The 17233-nt window shown below is 55.0% G+C and overlaps 1 protein-coding gene across 3 annotated transcripts in view; it reads left to right on the forward strand.

Annotated features, from left to right (window-relative positions):
- The window catches only part of PTPRN2 (protein tyrosine phosphatase receptor type N2), a 1109078-nt gene extending 1094479 nt beyond the window's left edge, over nucleotides 1–14599 (forward strand). For all 3 annotated transcript variants that reach the window (XM_089336860.1, XM_051857048.3, XM_089336861.1), the window contains 2 exons: nucleotides 4780–4853; nucleotides 13097–14599. In XM_089336860.1, the coding sequence (XP_089192986.1) occupies nucleotides 4780–4853; nucleotides 13097–13168 (146 nt within the window). In that variant the 3' untranslated portion in view covers nucleotides 13169–14599. The remainder of the gene's footprint in view (nucleotides 1–4779; nucleotides 4854–13096) is intronic.
- Nucleotides 14600–17233: the final 2634 nt, after the last annotated feature.

Below are 17233 nucleotides of genomic sequence, written 5' to 3' on the forward strand. Positions count from 1 at the left end.
CACAGTGACACACACACACACACACCAGGACAGGGGACACAGTAACACACACACACACACACCAGGACAGGGGACACAGTAACACACACACACACATACACCAGGACAGGGGACACAGTGACACACACACACACATACCAGGACAGGGGACACAGTAACACACACACACACACACCAGGACAGGGGACACAGTAACACACACACACACACCAGGGCAGGGGACACAGTAACACACACACACCAGGACAGGGGACACAGCAACACACACACACACACACACCAGGACAGGGGACACAGTAACGCACACACACACACACACACCAGGACAGGGGACACAGTAACACACACACACACACCAGGGCAGGGGACAAAGTAACACACACACACACATACACCAGGACAGGGGACACAGTAACACACACACACACCAGGACAGGGGACACAGTAACACACACACACACACCAGGACAGGGGACACAGTAACACACACACACACACCCGCTTCCTCCACGCAGCCTCCTATGCCACCACTAGCCTGGCTGCAACTCGGGTTCCTCCTTTTAGTCCATCTTGCTTTGTTTTGTGAAGACTTTCTAAACAGCCAATAGATACATCTGTACTTAGTCAAGACCTGTGCGAGGAAACATCTTTCGCTGGACTCCTGTGTCCCAGCGCAGGCTAAGGTCACCTAGCAGCGGGCTGGCTGTGCATGCGGGCGGGAAGCCCCACCACAAACTCCACCGTGGTCAGCTGCTTTCCTGCTGTGTGGTCTCTGCCTCTCTGGGCTCATTGCCCTGCCTGCACAGTCCTGCCTCCCTCCTTACTGCTGCCAGCCACCGGGACGTTTGTGAGACGCTGGGAGACCGTGGGGCGCGCTCCCCCGGCTTATTGTCAGTTCTTCTCACCGTCCACAGCGCTGCACTGGGAGGAGACACGGAGAGCTGGCAGAGGGGCTCCACTGGACATAAATAGTCTCCGTAATGTACAGTGGTATTTGTGAGAAGCTATTTAAAGTTACTTTGTTATTTATCTATCTATTTATTTGAAAGGAAGAGAGAGAGAGAGACAGAGGCAGCCAGGGCTTCCACCTGCTGGCTCGCTCCCCGCAAGTGCCCAGGAGCCAGGAACTCAGTAGGAATCTCCCACAGGGGTTGCACGGGCCCAACTGCGTGAACCATCACCTGCTGCTCCCCAGGGATGCGTTCACAGGAGCCTGGAGTTGGGAACAGAGCTGAGACTGCAGCCCAGGCATGCTGACATGGGGCGTGGCATCGCAACCAGCAGCTTAAGCTGAACACCTGCCCTAAAGGTGCTTTTCTCCTGAAGATTGATTGATTGATTTGAAAGGTAGAGTTACAGAGAGAGAGAAGGAGAGACAGAGAGATTTTCCATCTGCTGGTCCACACTCCTAATGGCCCTGACGGCTAAGGTTGTGCCAGGCTGAAGCCAGGAACTTCCTCCAGGTCTCCCACATGGATGCAGGGGCCCAGGGACTTGGGTCATCTTGTGCTGCTTTCCGAGGCATATTAGCAGGGAGCTGGATCAGAGTGGAGCAGCTGGGACTCGAACTGGCGTCCATATAGGATGCTGGCACTGTAGGCGTTGGCTTTACCCGCTATGCCACAGCGCCAGCCCCCTAAAGGTGTTTTTCACACGTTACAGTTAAACAGCACAAGTATGGCCATTTCTTAGGAGCCAGCCAAGCAGCGTGGGTGCTGGGTGGCCGTGCAGCCTGCCTGTGGGTGCACCTAATCTGTGCTCCACAGTCAGCGTGAGACCCCACGCCGGCTCCGGATGCTTGAAGAGCAGGCAGCGGCAATTGCAACAACTTATTTCTGGTTTTCACAGCAGACCCTCTATACCCGGTGTGTCCAGCAGGTGCAGCACCTGCCACAAGGCACAGTCGCTGCTAGAGTAGAGGGCTGGGCACTTCCGATGAGAATAGAGCATCCTATCGTGGATCTACAGCCTCAGCTCTCTCTCACCTCGCCTTAGCAATTAGAAGGCAGCTTGTCCTGGGGAGAAGCCAAGTTCTTTGCATAGTTGTCACTGTAATTCTGCTGTGTCGGCACCCACCACTGATGTGACCGCGGAGGCCAGGAGGCTGATTCCTTGGGCTGTAGCTGCCATGTGGGGGTGGGGTCCTTAGGGGCCTGTGCGCCTCCTCTTCCTCGCTCGCTCACTTAACTCGCTCATCTGTGAGTTCCATGCTATTTTAAAATTCATGGATTTCCTTTAAAACAAGATTGTATTGATTGTGGCCTTGTCAACTTTTGAAACCTTTCGACCCCTGAAAAGCAGCAATTAAGAAAACCCATGAACTTGACCCCTGTTCTTCACGTGAATGGCTTTCTCAGGCCATTCAGCTGTCCCAAAAGGGAGATCTCTTATCCCACCTGGTGAGGCTGCTGTTTGCAAGCTGGCAAACACCCAGGGTGTCCCTGCACCGGACGGAATGCTGTCATGTCCTTTTTTTTTTTTTTTTTTTTAATTTTATTTTTGACAGGCAGAGTGGACAGTGAGAGAGAGAGACAGAGAGAAAGGTCTTCCTTTGCCGTTGGTTCACCCTCCAATGGCCGCCGTGGCCAGCGCGCTGCAGCCGGCGCACCACACTGATCCAAAGGCAGGAGCCAGGTGCTTCTCCTGGTCTCCCATGGGGTGCAGGGCCCAAGCACTTGGGCCATCCTCCACTGCACTCCCAGGCCACAGCAGAGAGCTGGCCTGGAAGAGGAGCAACCGGGACAGAATCTGGTGCCCCGACCGGGACTAGAACCCGGGGTGCCGATGCCGGCACCACAGGCGGAGGATTAGCCTAGTGAGCCGCGGCGCCGGCCACTTTCATGTCCTTTGTCGAGTATCGGAAGCCAGGAGCCGGCCAGCCTTCGCTCTGCCAATGAAGCCCCCATTTCTGCCAGGCACCATCCTGGCCACCTCAGAATGTGCAAGTGCTTCTTCATCCATGGTTCAGAGGTGGAGAGGTGAGACCAAACCTGAAGATGGGCGCAGGTCGCCCAGCTGGCAGAGCACATGTGCGGTGGGGACGGCCCGCTCCGACCTCTGCCTCCTGCCCACCTGCTACACGGCAGTCTCAATGCTTTCCGCTTTATGCAAGTATGACATAGGTTTGTATTGTATTTCCGGCCCAGGGCCTCCCAACCACCCCTACCTGCCGGCAGCTCCACCCCCAGGCCTTTTGTCTCTCTCTCTCCCTGGTGACTTGTGGGCACCTCATTATTCTACCTCCTCTTGTTCCACACATCAGCTCAGGGCAGTCCCGCTGATGCAGAACTGATGGCTGCCTGCCTCTCACACACACACTCACACACACACACACACACACACACACACAATCCCAGTTGCTGCCCAGGAAAGCCCTAGAAACCGTGGGGTTAAGAGACAAAGCCAGCCTCAGAGATTCCCTCCCCTGTTTGGACCGTGAAGGGATGTGGCGTGCACCCACCTCAGCTTGTACAGAAAAGAAAGACCTGGAATCCTCCCAGTGGCCACTGGGGCCGTGTCTCTCCCCCTGGTCCTCTGTGGCTTGCCCCGTTCTGCACAGCATGACAAGCACAGCCGCCTACTCTGCGTGTAAGCTGGGGTGAGCCCTGGGCTGGGAGAAGTCGTGGTCTCCTCACTGCCCACCGGGGTGATCCCAGCTCCCTCTTCGCCGCCGGCTCCAGCGCTGCCCGTAGGACCCCTGGCACCTGTGTGGGCTTTGCTCAGGGAGCCCCTGGCACACTTGAGGATGCTCTGCATCCTCCCTGTACCTTGCGTCACTGAAATCATGGGCGTGCCCCGTCTCCCCCCAAAAAGTCCCCGCAGCAAGCTTGAGGAGTTGGGATCCGGGCTTGCTCATGATCCGTCCGCTAAAGGACCAGGCAAAACAGAAAAGCGAGAGAGTCCGTGTCGAACTGATGACGAGGCCAAACTTTGGAACAGGAACGGCGTTGTCTGCGGGCCTCCAGCGCCCCTGGCTGTAAGCTGGGTCCCCTCCACAGGAGGGCCCAGGAGGGCGGTGCCTGGGACATCGTCACTGGTCATCAGCATTCAGAACGCTCGATTTTAAAAGATGGCAGCTCTATGTTGAAAAGCCAATATTAAGATATAAAAAGTTAATCTAAGCCTTCATCTTTTAAAATTAAGAATAATTCTGGCCAGCACCGCGGCTCACTAGGCTAATCCTCTGCCTGCAGCACCGGCACCCCGGGTTCTAGTCCCGGTCGGGGCGCCGGATTCTGTCCCGGTTGCCCCTCTTCCAGGCCAGCTCTCTGCTGTGGCCAGGGAGTGCAGTGGAGGATGGCCCAAGTGCTTGGGCCCTGCACCCCATGGGAGACCAGGAGAAGCACCTGGCTCCTGCCATCGGATCAGCGTGGTACGCTGGCTGCAGCGGCCATTTGTGGGGTGAACCAACAGGAGGAAGACCTTTCTCTCTGTCTCTCTCTAACTCTGTCAAAAAAAAAAAAAAAGAATAAAAAAAAAAAACTAATAACACCTTGGGCTCGAACGCCGTGGCTTGCTGTTGGCAGATATCTATATGGGCATCTTATAGCCGTTCTTCCGCCTGGCTCTCGTGAATTAATGCTAATGAAAGCCGCCCTTGCCTTATTTTTCTATATGAACACTGAAATTGCAGCTGCCTGCCAAGCCGGCGGAGGGGCTGAGTGTAATAATTTTCAATTGGCCTCTTAGCCCAAAGGGAACCCCGATAGCAGGAGATTGACAGATGCGGCGTGGATTATCTTGTGCTCTAAACTCAGCCCAATTTGTGGTTTGTTGCAGGTGCTAAAGAGATTGATATCGCGGCAACCCTGGAGCACTTGAGGGACCAGAGACCGGGCATGGTTCAGACAAAGGTACTGTCAATCAATCCTCGGGGACTCTAAGTCTATTGAAGCTGTCTCTCTGCTGCTGTTTTCCTATGAGGGGAGAGAGGGGATGAGGCCCGATTTAGCATAAGCTGGACGCCGATGGCGCCACTCTGACTGAGCGCCCTCCGTGCCGGTCCCGCAGAGAAAAGGCACGTCCAGTAGCTTCTGGCGCGCGCCGCTCTCGCAACACTCAAATGTGTCCTACATTGATAGATGCAGGGAAGCCTCCCGTCATGGAAGCTCCGTCCTTGGAAATCTCCATTCAGCAGACCGGGGGGCGGTTGGGGGAGCACTGCATCGTTATAGAACGCCGGTCAATGATGAGCCCCGCATCCTTCCAGGGCATTGTTCCAGGCTCACGACAGGCTCTGCCCAGCCCACTCCGTTTCCTGTGTCCACAACCGCCGCGGTCCGCGGGACGGAGACCACCAGAACATCTCTGTCGCAGAGCAGGGTCCATGAGCCCCCCAAAAACAGCTGCTATTGATTGAAAAGTCCCAGTTCGCAGCAACAGGGATAAAAACAAGCGATTTCTGGCTGGCCCTGGGTGAGCCAGAACTAGAAATTCATGGGGTGTTCCATGCCCTTAGCATTCCAGAAATGTCTCTCACGGGTCTGTTCCGCCAAAACGTGTAAGTCATAAGAACGTAAATTCTTCTCTGCTTAGTGTGTTTCTGACACTGTGGACATTGTTCATGCCCCAGAAAAGTTGTGAAATTGTTCACAGATGCCCTGGTTAAGTCATTTCTTTAGACATAAGTGGGTTTGAAGTCATTCACATGCGTATTGTAGAATAGGGCCCCAGTGCAATCAAGCTGGCCAAGGGCACCCTCGGGTTGCACTTTGGTCCCTGGTGTTGGCAACTCCGGGGTCCGCAGCAAGTTCTCCAGCTTCCCCAGGCCTCATGGTTGCCCTCTGGGACCTGCAGGCAATTCGGAAGCCCCTCCGTCCATCTGCGTGTTGATGAAGTAGACAATATCAGGGTAGCATTTGAGCTGTGCACAGATAGGTCTAACCCAAACCCCAGGCGCGCTCTCGGCTTCCCCAGAAGCCGGAACCTCATGGAGTCAGGTTGAGCACACTGGAAGCCGCACGATCCTCTCCCCGAGTCCCCTCGTGGGGCCTCTGGCCTGTTCTCCATTGCCAAAGTCAGCCTCAAGCACAGAGGTCCAAGGAACTGTTCCCTTACAGAATCACAAAGCCACACAGAGGCACCGGAAGCAGCCTCCTGAGGAGTCGGGGGTGCTCCAGACCCTCCCAGCAGGAAATCAGGGCTGACCCTGGTCTTCCAGGGACAAGGCACCACCGCCTGGGAAGAGAGTGGGGACACAGCACGGGGGCAGCCTGTGCCCCACCTGTCCCTTCCCCTCCCCCTCTGTGGGACATGCAAGGTCTCACCAATGTCTTCTGTGACCATCACCGCTTTCTGTTTTCTTCGTTTCTTATCATTTGACATTGTGACATTATTTTAGACTTGCAAAATCCAAATTCACACAAACGATGCAAATTGTCCCAACCTTCCCTTCACCTGCCTCCCCGAGCTCTTAACACCTCAGATGACCACAGAGTGCTTACCAACACCATTAAGTCCCCTGCAGACCGGATCGAAGCCCATCCATGCCCACCGGCGACCTCTCACCGGAGCACAGCCCGTCCAGGAGCACCGGGAGTGGAGCTGTCGCATCTGCCTTCCCACTGGGGCGCGGGGTGGCTCCCTGGCCATGAGAACCCTTTGTTCTGTGTGTGCTCATCCTCTGCTGGCCGGGCCTGTCTGGTGTGCCCTCGGGGTCAGTGTTTGGGCAGGATAGCGGCAGAGCGAGTGGAGCCTCCTGTGTGGCCGCGTGTTGGGGAGGGAGTGCATGGCCCCGGGCAGTCCCTCACAAGTTGCGGGGTGTGGGGGGGAGGGAGGGCAAGTCTGTTGCTCACCTGAGCGCATATCTGCAGGCTTCTCCACTTGTATAGCCACTCAGCGTCCGTGGCAAATCCCGAGACCTGGTACACATCTGGAACCGCACTACTGGGAACGCCGTGAGGCTGCAAGGGGAGGCGATACCAGGCATGATGGCCATTCCGGCGACAACAGATCCACAGGCTTTGTGCTCATGGAAGGGTCTGTTTCGCTGGACTGCCTGCCTGGCTGTGACAGAGGCGGCCTTGTCAAGTCCAACACGCGGCCGTCACCACCCCCAGCACAGGACCTGCGAGGCCCAGAGCTGCAGGTGGCACAGGTCAGGGACAGAGGAGGCTGTTGCAATGGAGGAAACAGGGACAGCTTTGTAACCCAAAGTAAGAAGCAGATTCTACCTCTGGCTGAATAAAAACAGAGATCCTCCATCTGCTGGCTCACCAAATGCTTGCCACAGCCAGGGCTGGGCCGGGCCGGAGCTGGGAGCCCAGAACTCCATCCGGGTCTCCCACATGGGTGGCAGGGGCCCAAGTGCCTGACGCACCATCTGATGCCCCCCAGGTTGCTCAGCTGGACTCAGAAGCAGGGTGGGGACTCGGACCCAAGCGTGGGATGTGGGGGTCCCAGGCAGCGTTCTCACTGCTGCTCCAAACACCCACTCCTCGGGCTGGATCTTAGTTCCACAGGCGCAGCATGGCCTGTGCTAATCCGTAAAAAATCTACCTGCCTCTCAGACAGCTCTTCCCCACCAGATTGCTCAAAATACCCAAAAAACAGACGTTGATGGGAGACCCAGATGGAGTTCCTGGCTGCCACCTCTGACCTGGCCCACACCTCGCTGCTGTGGCCATTTGGGGAGTGAACTACATGCCAGATTATTTGGTGAACGGAAGCTCTCGTCCTCCCGTGCGCCCACATGACAGAACGTTTGCCTTCCCGGGTAGATTTATGCAGGGCCCTGCCCCCTGCGTCAGACTGGCTGTTTAGAAGTTGTCTCGAAGATACGAAGAATCAGTACACATGTGGAAATCACCACCCCATCCTCATTTATACTCCCCCCTTGGGGTTGAGAGTGCGTTTGGAGCAGGGCCTGGCATGGGGAGGGAGCCTTCTGACAGCAAAATGTCATTTGTGTGTTTAAAAAAACACAGTCTCAGGAGAGCTGGTTTCCTCCCTGGAATGCGGGCTGCTCAGACAAGCACCGGATGGTTACTGAACGCCCGGCCGAGCCGTGTGGGCCTGGGCACGCTCAGGTCTGTTTCACCCCAGAAGACAGACCCACGCCCAGACCCTGGGCACCGACAGCAACGCGAGACAAAGAAAAGCCACACACGCGTGCTCGCTGTGGTGTGCATGCGATCCAGCCACGGCACCTTCACAGCAGGCACAAAGAGACAAAAAGCCTGGGAAAGCCACCGCCTGCAGCGGCGTCCTATTTGGGCACAGGTTCTAGTCCCGGCTGCTCCACTTCCCATCCAGCTCTCTGCTATGGCCTGGGAAAGCAGTGGAGGATGGTCCAAGTGCTTGGGCCCCTGCACCTGCATGGGAGACCTGGAAGGAGCTCCTGGCTTCTGGCTTTGGATCGGCTCAGCTCCGGTCATTGTGGCCATCTGTGGAGTGAACCAGTGGATGGAAGACCTGTCTCTCTCTCTCTCTCCCTCCCTCCCTCCCTCTCTCCCTCTCTCCCTCTCTGTAATTCTGTCTTTCAAATAAATAAATAAATCTTTTAAAAAAAGAAGAGACCTAAACCACAGGGTGTGGTAACAGTCACACCCTCCAGTGAGCCCCTCTACTGTACATGTCTGTTGTAAACAGATTCTTTCCCTCCCTCCCCTACCCATTGATCTGTGGGAGTGCCCTTTTAACCAAAGGCCTCACACGTTCCTTCCCATAACAACATCTCCTCTTTCACACTGGTCAGCCCTAGAAATAAAAACCAGCATCCAGTTTGTCCGACACACAAGAAGTAGTGACGTCATGCTTGCCAGGGGACGTCCCTGGTGTGTGAGTGTCTGCAGGTGCCCAGTGGACCCTGCCCCTCCCCTGTCTCCTGCCTGCACTGTCTCGTATCCCTTCCTTCTTTTCTACTCCACACGTCCACTGCCCGAACGTGCTCCGTCGCCCTTTCTCAGACATGCCCAGACAGAGGCCCCGCATCCCCGGACAAGGGCACTGGTCTCAGGCATGTTCATACCTCCCCAGCTCCTGCCTAGACCAGCCGAGGCCAAGTCACACCAGATGTGGCCCCATTGTGGGGAGCAATTCGGACTAGACTAAGTTACTGGAATTAAGACTTATTCTATGCATCTGCTCTCCCACAATATGGCGCTGAGAGGAGTAAAACAGCTTCTACACAGCTGCCTCCAGTTCAACCAATAAACTGTAGGACTTGCTCCTGATTGGAGGAGAGCAGCGTACTCGGCGTGTGGGCAGCCGAGTTGGGATTGGTGGAAGAGGACTATAAAGGAGGAGAGAGACGGCATGCACCAGGAACATCTAAGGGGAACATCTAGCTGAAGGAACACCTGTGCAGCCCCCAAGAGAGCCGGCCGGCGGTGTGCCGCTCCCCTGCGGAAGTGGGGAATGTGGCCAGGGGGAACTGCCCTTCCACGGAGGTGGAAGGGATAGTAGCCAACCCGGGAAGAACCAGCAGCAAACCCGGGGAGGGCCGAACAGACGAAAGAACAGCGCAGGGTCCTGTGTCGTTCCTCCACGAAGAGGGGGAGCGACATAATGGTGCCGTGACTCGGATATGAAGCCTAGGCAGGGTTCAGTGTCATTCCTCCACGAAGAGGGGGAGCGACACCCATGACCCCCAGGACCCTCCTCCCTGTGCCACTAGCATGGTTCCTGTCTGTCTCTGTCCCTAACTTCCATCTGGGTCCAGTATCAGCGACGTAGCTGGTCTGCTTCTATGAAGAGAAGCTAAGAAGGATAGAGAGAGATTTTGTCCAGCCCCCTTGTGAGGGTGATGCTGGGGGCAGCCCTTCCCTGGAAGGGGGAGTGGCAGACTGCCTAGGGGCACCATAGCTCCTATCACAGAAATCCATGGTGGCTCTCCTTAACATCAGGAGTGAGCCAGCTAGAGTAGCAACTGCTCCTGTCTGGATAGCTCCACCCAGACCTCTGCTGGAGCCAGAAGAATCACAAATGTAAGTGTAAAAGCCCAAATAGCCACCATCCTGCTCCCAGAGCTCCAGGGCCCAGCCAGCACCAGCCATAGCTCTCTTGTTAGGCATGTGTTGTCCCAGGACCCCGGCCGCTCCTCGAGGGCTAAGCCCTCCCGTCTGACCAGCCACCCAGCTCACACAGTGCCCTGCAGGTCCCCGGGCCTGCCAAGGAGCACACAGAGTGGTGACCAGGCACCTGACCCACCTGAACCTAGTAGCAGGGCTGGAGTAGGGGGCAGTGGCAACCAAACTGCGGGAGACTGTAAGATCCACCCGCAGCCTCACAGTGTGGGCGTTAGTCATTTGCAGGAAACGCTTCCTTGGTCAGAAGATCCCAGCCCTCTTTCTGACGTCAGGTCTTTGCAAACCCAGCCAGCTCAGACATTGCGCCACGGGAGAGTGCTCAGTCTGCCCAGGTGCCTCGGGCGCCAAGATGCAGCCAGCCTCCCGGAGGTTCTGCGTGTGCTGGGCATGGCCTGTGAAGCCCACTGTGTCACAGCTCAGGGTCCAGTTCCCGGCCACTCTACAGTGAGGATTTACAAACTGCAGCTGGCCAGGCACTTCCTTTAGCCTGCATCCCTATTGGAGTGCTGGTCTGAGTCCTGGCCGTTCCCCACTTGCAATCCAGCTCCCTGCTAATGCACCAGGGAGGCAGTGGGTGCTGCCTGCAGTGACTGAGCCCCTGCCACCCACGTGGGACACGGAGTGGAGTTCTGGGCTCCTGGCTTCGCCTGTTGCACTTGGAGAATGAATCAGCAGATGGACTCCCTCTCTCTCTATCTCTCCCTCCCTCTCTCTCTCTCCTCTCTCTCCCTCTCTTCCCCACCCCGTCTCTCTCTTACTCCCTCTGCTTTTCAAAGAAAATAACATCTTCAATAAAAACAAATAAATAAATTTTGACAGTAAATATACCAATTCCCTCCATGGCCCTCCTGTTCCTTTTCGATATTTTGTCCTGTGACTGTGTGATATTTCAAATGACCGCAATCCGAATATGTTGCAATTCTTCAGTGTGTCTTTGTCACTTAACATAACAGGATAAATATTTGGCTTTCCTACTGGAAGTTTCTAAATGACTGCAAAAGGTCCTTCCTGGTCCTATAAAGTTCTTTACCCACCTGTGGTCCCGAGTGTTTTTCCAGTTTTTCTCCATATAAGTAGGCTGCAGTGTGTATCTTCAAGCTTGTCCACTTGTCCCTTCAAAGATTATTTCCAGGGCTGTCTTTCCAGTGCAACAGAAAACGCAAATGGGAATGTGATGCTAGCATTGAGATTCCCAAAATCCAACCTTAACTCTGTGGACTTTGAAGTCACAACGAAACCTCCATCCCTGTATCGGCAGATCTGCATTTCGGGAGGAAACCGTCTGTGTGGCTCATGCGTGATTAACCTGGATCCTCCGACAACATATTCGTAGACTAAACTGTTAGTTTGAGAGCCAGGGACAGGAGGCAGTGTTGGGACGGAACACTGGGGAGCCAGCCTGGTGCAGCCGTAACCTGTGCACGCCCTCTTCCGGGGGCAGCTTCCTCCTACAGGGGCACGTGAACTTGAGAAAGAGAGAGAGGGACTGATGACGGGTGAAGACGTGGGGAGGGACCATGGGTGGGCTTTGCTGTGCCCCCGGCAGCTCCCGTCCCAACCCAGTAACCAAGCCCAGTGTTGGAAGCGTCAGAATCCTTTGGCAGCCGTTTGTAAAATTCCCACTGGGAAGCTGGCTGACCACACCCGCAAAAGACACCAGAACACAGTCGGTCATTCCCTTCATGTAAGACCAGGGGGTAGTCATGTTCCAAAGCGAGCATGAAATTATTTTGAGTTTCTGCTTTAATTCAAGCTGTTTTCTATGTCTCTGTCAGAGACTGACAATTCTAAATAGAAATTAATCATTAGTTTTTGATTGGGAGCGCCCCTATTACTCGAATTATCAAGTATTTAAGCCATCCTTAATCCAAAAAGGCTAGCCAGGTAATCGTTTGCATAATTCGCTCCTTTCCACGACTTGCCTGATAATTGGCAAGTGTCTGATGGCTACTTTCAAGTTTCCAGCTGCCGTATGCAGAGGCGCTAATGTGGAATCTGAGTAGCAGGAGACATGTGGCTGACCACTTATCCACCCACGCTGTGTGGGAGGAGCCTGAGTTCTGTCTGCTGAACCCTCATCTTTTTTTTTTTTTTTTTTTTTTTTTTTTGACAGGCAGAGTGGACAGTGAGAGAAAGAGACAGAGAGAAAGGTCTTCCTTTTGCCGTTGGTTCACCCTCCAATGGCCGCCGCTGTCGGCGCGCTATGGCCGGCGCACCGCGCTGATCCGATGGCAGGAGCCAGGTGCTTCTCCTGGTCTCCCATGGGGTGCAGGGCCCAAGCACTTGGGCCATCCTCCACTGCACTCCCAGGCCACAGCAGAGAGCTGGCCTGGAAGAGGGGCAACCGGGACAGAATCCGGCGCCCCGACTGGGACTAGAACCCTGTGTGCCGGCGCCGCAAGGCGGAGGATTAACCTAGTGAGCCGCAGCACTGTCTTAAGCCCTCATCTTGTAACAGACTGAGTAGTCCCGACCTCATGAACTTGTGTTTCTACTCAACGCCCCAACAGCTTTTTCCATGTGAGGGCTGTGTGTCTGGGAGCGGCCATGGAGGTGCACAGGGCTTGAGTTGGGAGGTCTGTGCAGGACACGGGGTTTGTTTGCAAATGAAACAAACTTGGGTTGGGCTGCAGGACCTGCTGATCTCAGAAGCAGAGCCTACCTGATGCTTCCCATGTCTGAGGACGGGGAAGCCCACAGGTGCCTGTGACTGTTCTAGTGACCAGGTCGGGCCGACACCCACACCTACCCCTCGCTCCGTCTGTCAAGGTGCCTGGCCCTGGCAGAGGGATGTAGGGTCAGGAGGAACCAGGTGACTCCTGAGGAGGTCCATGCTCACTGCTGGTGTGGGGCAAAGTCAAGGCTTTCTGGGGTGAGAAGTTCCTGTGCGCGTCAACTCCGGGTCTAACTCGCACACCCAGGAGCTCTGCTGTCCTCTGGAAGCCAGTCTGCAGCCTTCTCTTGTTTCTAAGTAGCTTCCTTCTGCAGATGGACACACGGGGCTTATGCCGGTGTGGAAAGGAAGGCACTCGGTTCACACCTTCTCTCCTTTCTCGTCCCCTGCACAGGAGCAGTTTGAGTTTGCGCTGACCGCCGTGGCCGAGGAGGTGAACGCCATCCTCAAGGCCCTCCCCCAGTGAGCTCGCATCCGGCTGGAGCCTCGGAGGAGCCCCTCCCCCCTCCCGTGAGCATCTTCGGGATTCGTGATACGACTTCAATTGTGTGTCTCCTGTTGTCACTGCATAGTAATAGGGTCCTTAAAACTCCTGTAGTCCGTACAATTTAGCAATTCAAATGTGCATTTCTGTTTGACCAAATAATCATCGAAAGGGGTCCGTGGAAATATTCGGTTATTTTCACTTTCTTTAAGAAAACATGACTTTTCCTTGAAGCACACGTTTCACTGTCTTACTTGCCAGCAACAATGATGAATGACGCAGCCATTGACCTGCCGGGTGGGCTCCAGAACTGTTTGGCTGTGGTCTGGGAGTGTCTTCCAGGAATGAAGGCCACCCGGGGTCGAAGCCACGTTTGGCATTTGTCCCCAGCATCAGAAGAACTACTGGCCCAGGACAGTGCACCTCCTGCAGCGTGGGGCAAATGACAAGAAAGCCACCACAGCAGGGGCTCCCCTGCCCCCGGACAGACACCATCGTCGCAGCCCCTGGCGGGTAGCACCTGCTCTTGAAGCCAGGACCTCACCCGACCACCGACCACCGCAGCTTTGCAAAGTTACAGAGGAGCTGCAGCCCGGAGATGTGTTTTTAATGTGCTAATACTGAGTTCTGCATTGCAAAATCTAATGCTTTCCTGTGAGAGGCCCAAAATGGACCAGAAGGAACCTGGACACTCGGAGGCATCCGCAGGCCCTCCAGGGAATGACCCAGGCCCTGCCAGGCCAAGGGAAGGTTCTGGGTCCCTCCTTCCTGGGGAGGCTCCCGGGGAAGGGAGGAAGATGCTGTAGGGCTGGCTTTCCCGGTGTGGGATGTTAGCACCTGGGAGCCACAGCTCACCGCTTCCTCCCGCGCTGTTGGGCTGCTGGGATCCTTGAAGGAACCACTTGCTGTGTTACCATGTTGGTATAAGCAACAGCCGGACGAATCCGATTCGGAAAATAGCATTGGAACATCAATTTCACTACCCGTCCCAGCCTCAGAAATAGCAAAACTCACCTCATTGAACAATCCCGTCCAAGACTGCATGGATGAAGATTTCTCCTTGAAGGTTAAATACAAGAAAGACACCCCCATCCTGCCCTGTTCCCCGCCACCCTTTCCTCTTAAACAGGACTTTTCAAAAAGCACTGTAGTAGGGGAAGCGGCCAGTGACCCGGGAGAAAGATGCCAAAATGTCATTTGTCCATCCATGGTATTGTAATGTATTTCTGCTTTCCTGTGTCTGTCATTTTTTTTCCAAAGTCTTTTCCTCTATCTGGAATTTAAATAATTAATAGAAATGAATTTATCTGAATTATAGGAAGCATATACCTACTTGTAATTTCTAACTTCTTATGTTTCAAAGAAATCCTCCAGCGTGAGATATATAAATATATTTAGCTGTGGCATATTAGACTCCTGGTTTCACGCGTGCATGGTCTCTTTATGTGGGGAGCAGACAGCGACGTTTGCCCACCCACCTTTCTGCTTCCGGAGGCTACTGAATGCTCCGGTTCCTGAAACGAAGCATGTGCCTTGAACTCAGACCGGCTACACCGCTGGCGTACGGCCGGCGAGAGGCGTGCAGAGTGCTCCTGGGATTTTATTCTTTAAAGGCGACTAAGCAACGTCAGTGGAAGCTGCAGACGGTGCCCGCTGCATGCCCCAGCCTCCTCACGGCTTGCGTGTCCCAGGGAGGGAGGGCATTTGGGGTAAGGATGTCTCTCCTCCTTCCCCGCCCATCCTCTGCTGTGCTAACCACCTGCTGGAAGCGCAGGGCCCTGTCCCAGCGAGTCTCCTAATGCGTTTCCCCCAGCGCGCTGATCTGGTCCGGTTATTGACCCTTCTGTCCTCAGTGGACGCTGGACCTCATCCTCACTGGCCACATGCTACACTGCCCACATGACAGGAGAGCACGCCTGGGGACCTCTCAAATCGTACTGAAAGGGGAGTGGGGAGGAGTGGGTGCGTGTCTGGCCTCCTGTTCATCTTCTACCCCTCTGTTCAGCTCCAGTGAGAAGGAATGAAGATCCACGGGGATCTGTTATCCCAAAACCAGACCGCTCCCCACAGGGCCCACCAACTCAGGGCATCCGGTGTGCGGCACATGCTGGCACTGGCTACTGGGAAAGCCAGACCCTCCACTTGCAGCCTTTCCCCTGAGCGCGTCCCTCTTCCTCGTGTTGAAATCCTCCCTTAGCATCCACCAGATACCTGATTGTTACTGTAACGTGTTTCTGGTGACACTGTCGTTTCGAGCGCATGGAGCAATCTGTAATGCATTTCAGAACGAGCAGCCCAGGGCAGGAGGCAACCTGAGGAGCCCGGTAGAGATCCCGCACCTGCTGTGACTGTTGAGAAATGCTGCACACACACAGTGCTCCACGAAACACTTCCTAACACAGAGCCGGGCTCTGGAGACCCCGAGAACTGCCCAGGTGCTCCTTAGAGAGGGAGGGACATGCGCGGAGCATGAACGGCCCCAGGGCGTGCTGTGCTGCTACATGTTTGACAACCAACTCTTAAAAAACATTTACAGAAATGAATGCAGTTGGGCTGGCGCCGCGGCTCACTAGGCTAATCCTCCACCTAGCGGCGCTGGCACACCGGGTTCTAGTCCCGGTCGGGGCGCAGGATTCTGTCCCGGTTGCCCCTCTTCCAGGCCAGCTCTCTGCTGTGGCCCAGGAGCGCAGTGGAGGATGGCCCAACTGCTTGGGCCCAGCACCCGCATGAGAAACCAGGAGGAAGCACCTGGCTCCTGGCTTCGGATCGGTGCAGCGCGCTGGCCGAAATGCACTGGCCGTAGTGGCCATTTGGGGGGTGAACCAACAGAAAAAGGAAGACCTTTCTCTCTCTCTCTCACACACACACTAACTCTGCCTGTCAAAAATAAAAATAAAAAAAAATACTAATAAAAGAAATGAATGCAGTTGATGGGCTGGCGTTGTTGGCGTAGCGACGTCAGCCTCCCACGCGGCACCAGTTCGTGTCCCCGCTGTTCCACTTGTGCATGGAAGCAGCAGAGGTTGGTCCAAGTACCTAGGCCCCTGCCAGCCACCTTGGAGACCCGGATGAAGCACCTGGCTCCTGGCTTCAGCCTGGCCCAGGCCTGGTCATTGCAGTAACCTGGGGAGTGAACCAGCAGGTGGAGGATATCTCTCTCTCTCTCTCTCTTTCTCTCATGTGTCTCTCCCTCTCTGTAACTCTGAAATTCAAATAAGATTTATTTATTTGAATTTGAAACTCAGAGTTACACAGAGAGAAGGAGAGGCAGAAAGAGAGAGAGGTCTTCTATCTGCTGGTTCACTCCCCAATTGGCCACGATGGCCAGAGCTGTGCCGATCCAAAGCCAGGAGCCAGGCACTCCCTCGGGGTCTCCCACGCAGGTGCAAGGGCCCAAGCACTTGGGCCACCCTCCACTGCTTTCCCAGGCCATAGCAGAGACCTGGATAGGAAGTGGAACAGCTGGGACTTGAACCGGCACTCATATGGGATGCCAGCACCACAGGCAGTGGCTTTACTCGATATACCACAGCGCCAGCCCCAATAAATCCTTTTTAAAAAGAAATTGTGCGGGGCCAGTAGCAGGTAAAGCCACCGCCTGCGGTGCCAGCATCCTGTATGGGTGCAGGTTCGAGTCCCGGCTGCTCCTCTTCCGATCCAGCTCTCTGCTATGGCCTGGGAAAGCAGTCCAAGATGGCCCAAGTCCTTGGGCCCCTGCACCCACGTGGGAGACCCAGAAGAAGCTCCTGGCTCCTGGCTTCAGATCAGCACAGCTCCAGCCATTGCAACCATCTGGGGAGTGAACCAACAAATGGAAGACCCTTCTCTCTCTCTCTGCCTCTGCTTGTCTGTAACTGCCTTTCAAATAAAATAAATACATCTTTCAAAAAAAAAAAAGAAGAAGAAGAAGAAATTGAGCAGCCTGCCAATGTAAGACTAGCCCAGCACCTACAAATAACAGCACAATGGTCTCTGTGGTAGTCAGCTGATTCCCGTGCAATGCGCCCTTTCACTTTTTGTGGCACTCTGGGATCCATAGCCAAATCG

Source organism: Oryctolagus cuniculus, chromosome 7, assembly GCF_051225735.1.
Source record: "Oryctolagus cuniculus isolate XC-2025 breed Fujian yellow rabbit chromosome 7, ASM5122573v1, whole genome shotgun sequence".
Taxonomy (NCBI): Eukaryota; Metazoa; Chordata; class Mammalia; order Lagomorpha; family Leporidae; genus Oryctolagus; species Oryctolagus cuniculus.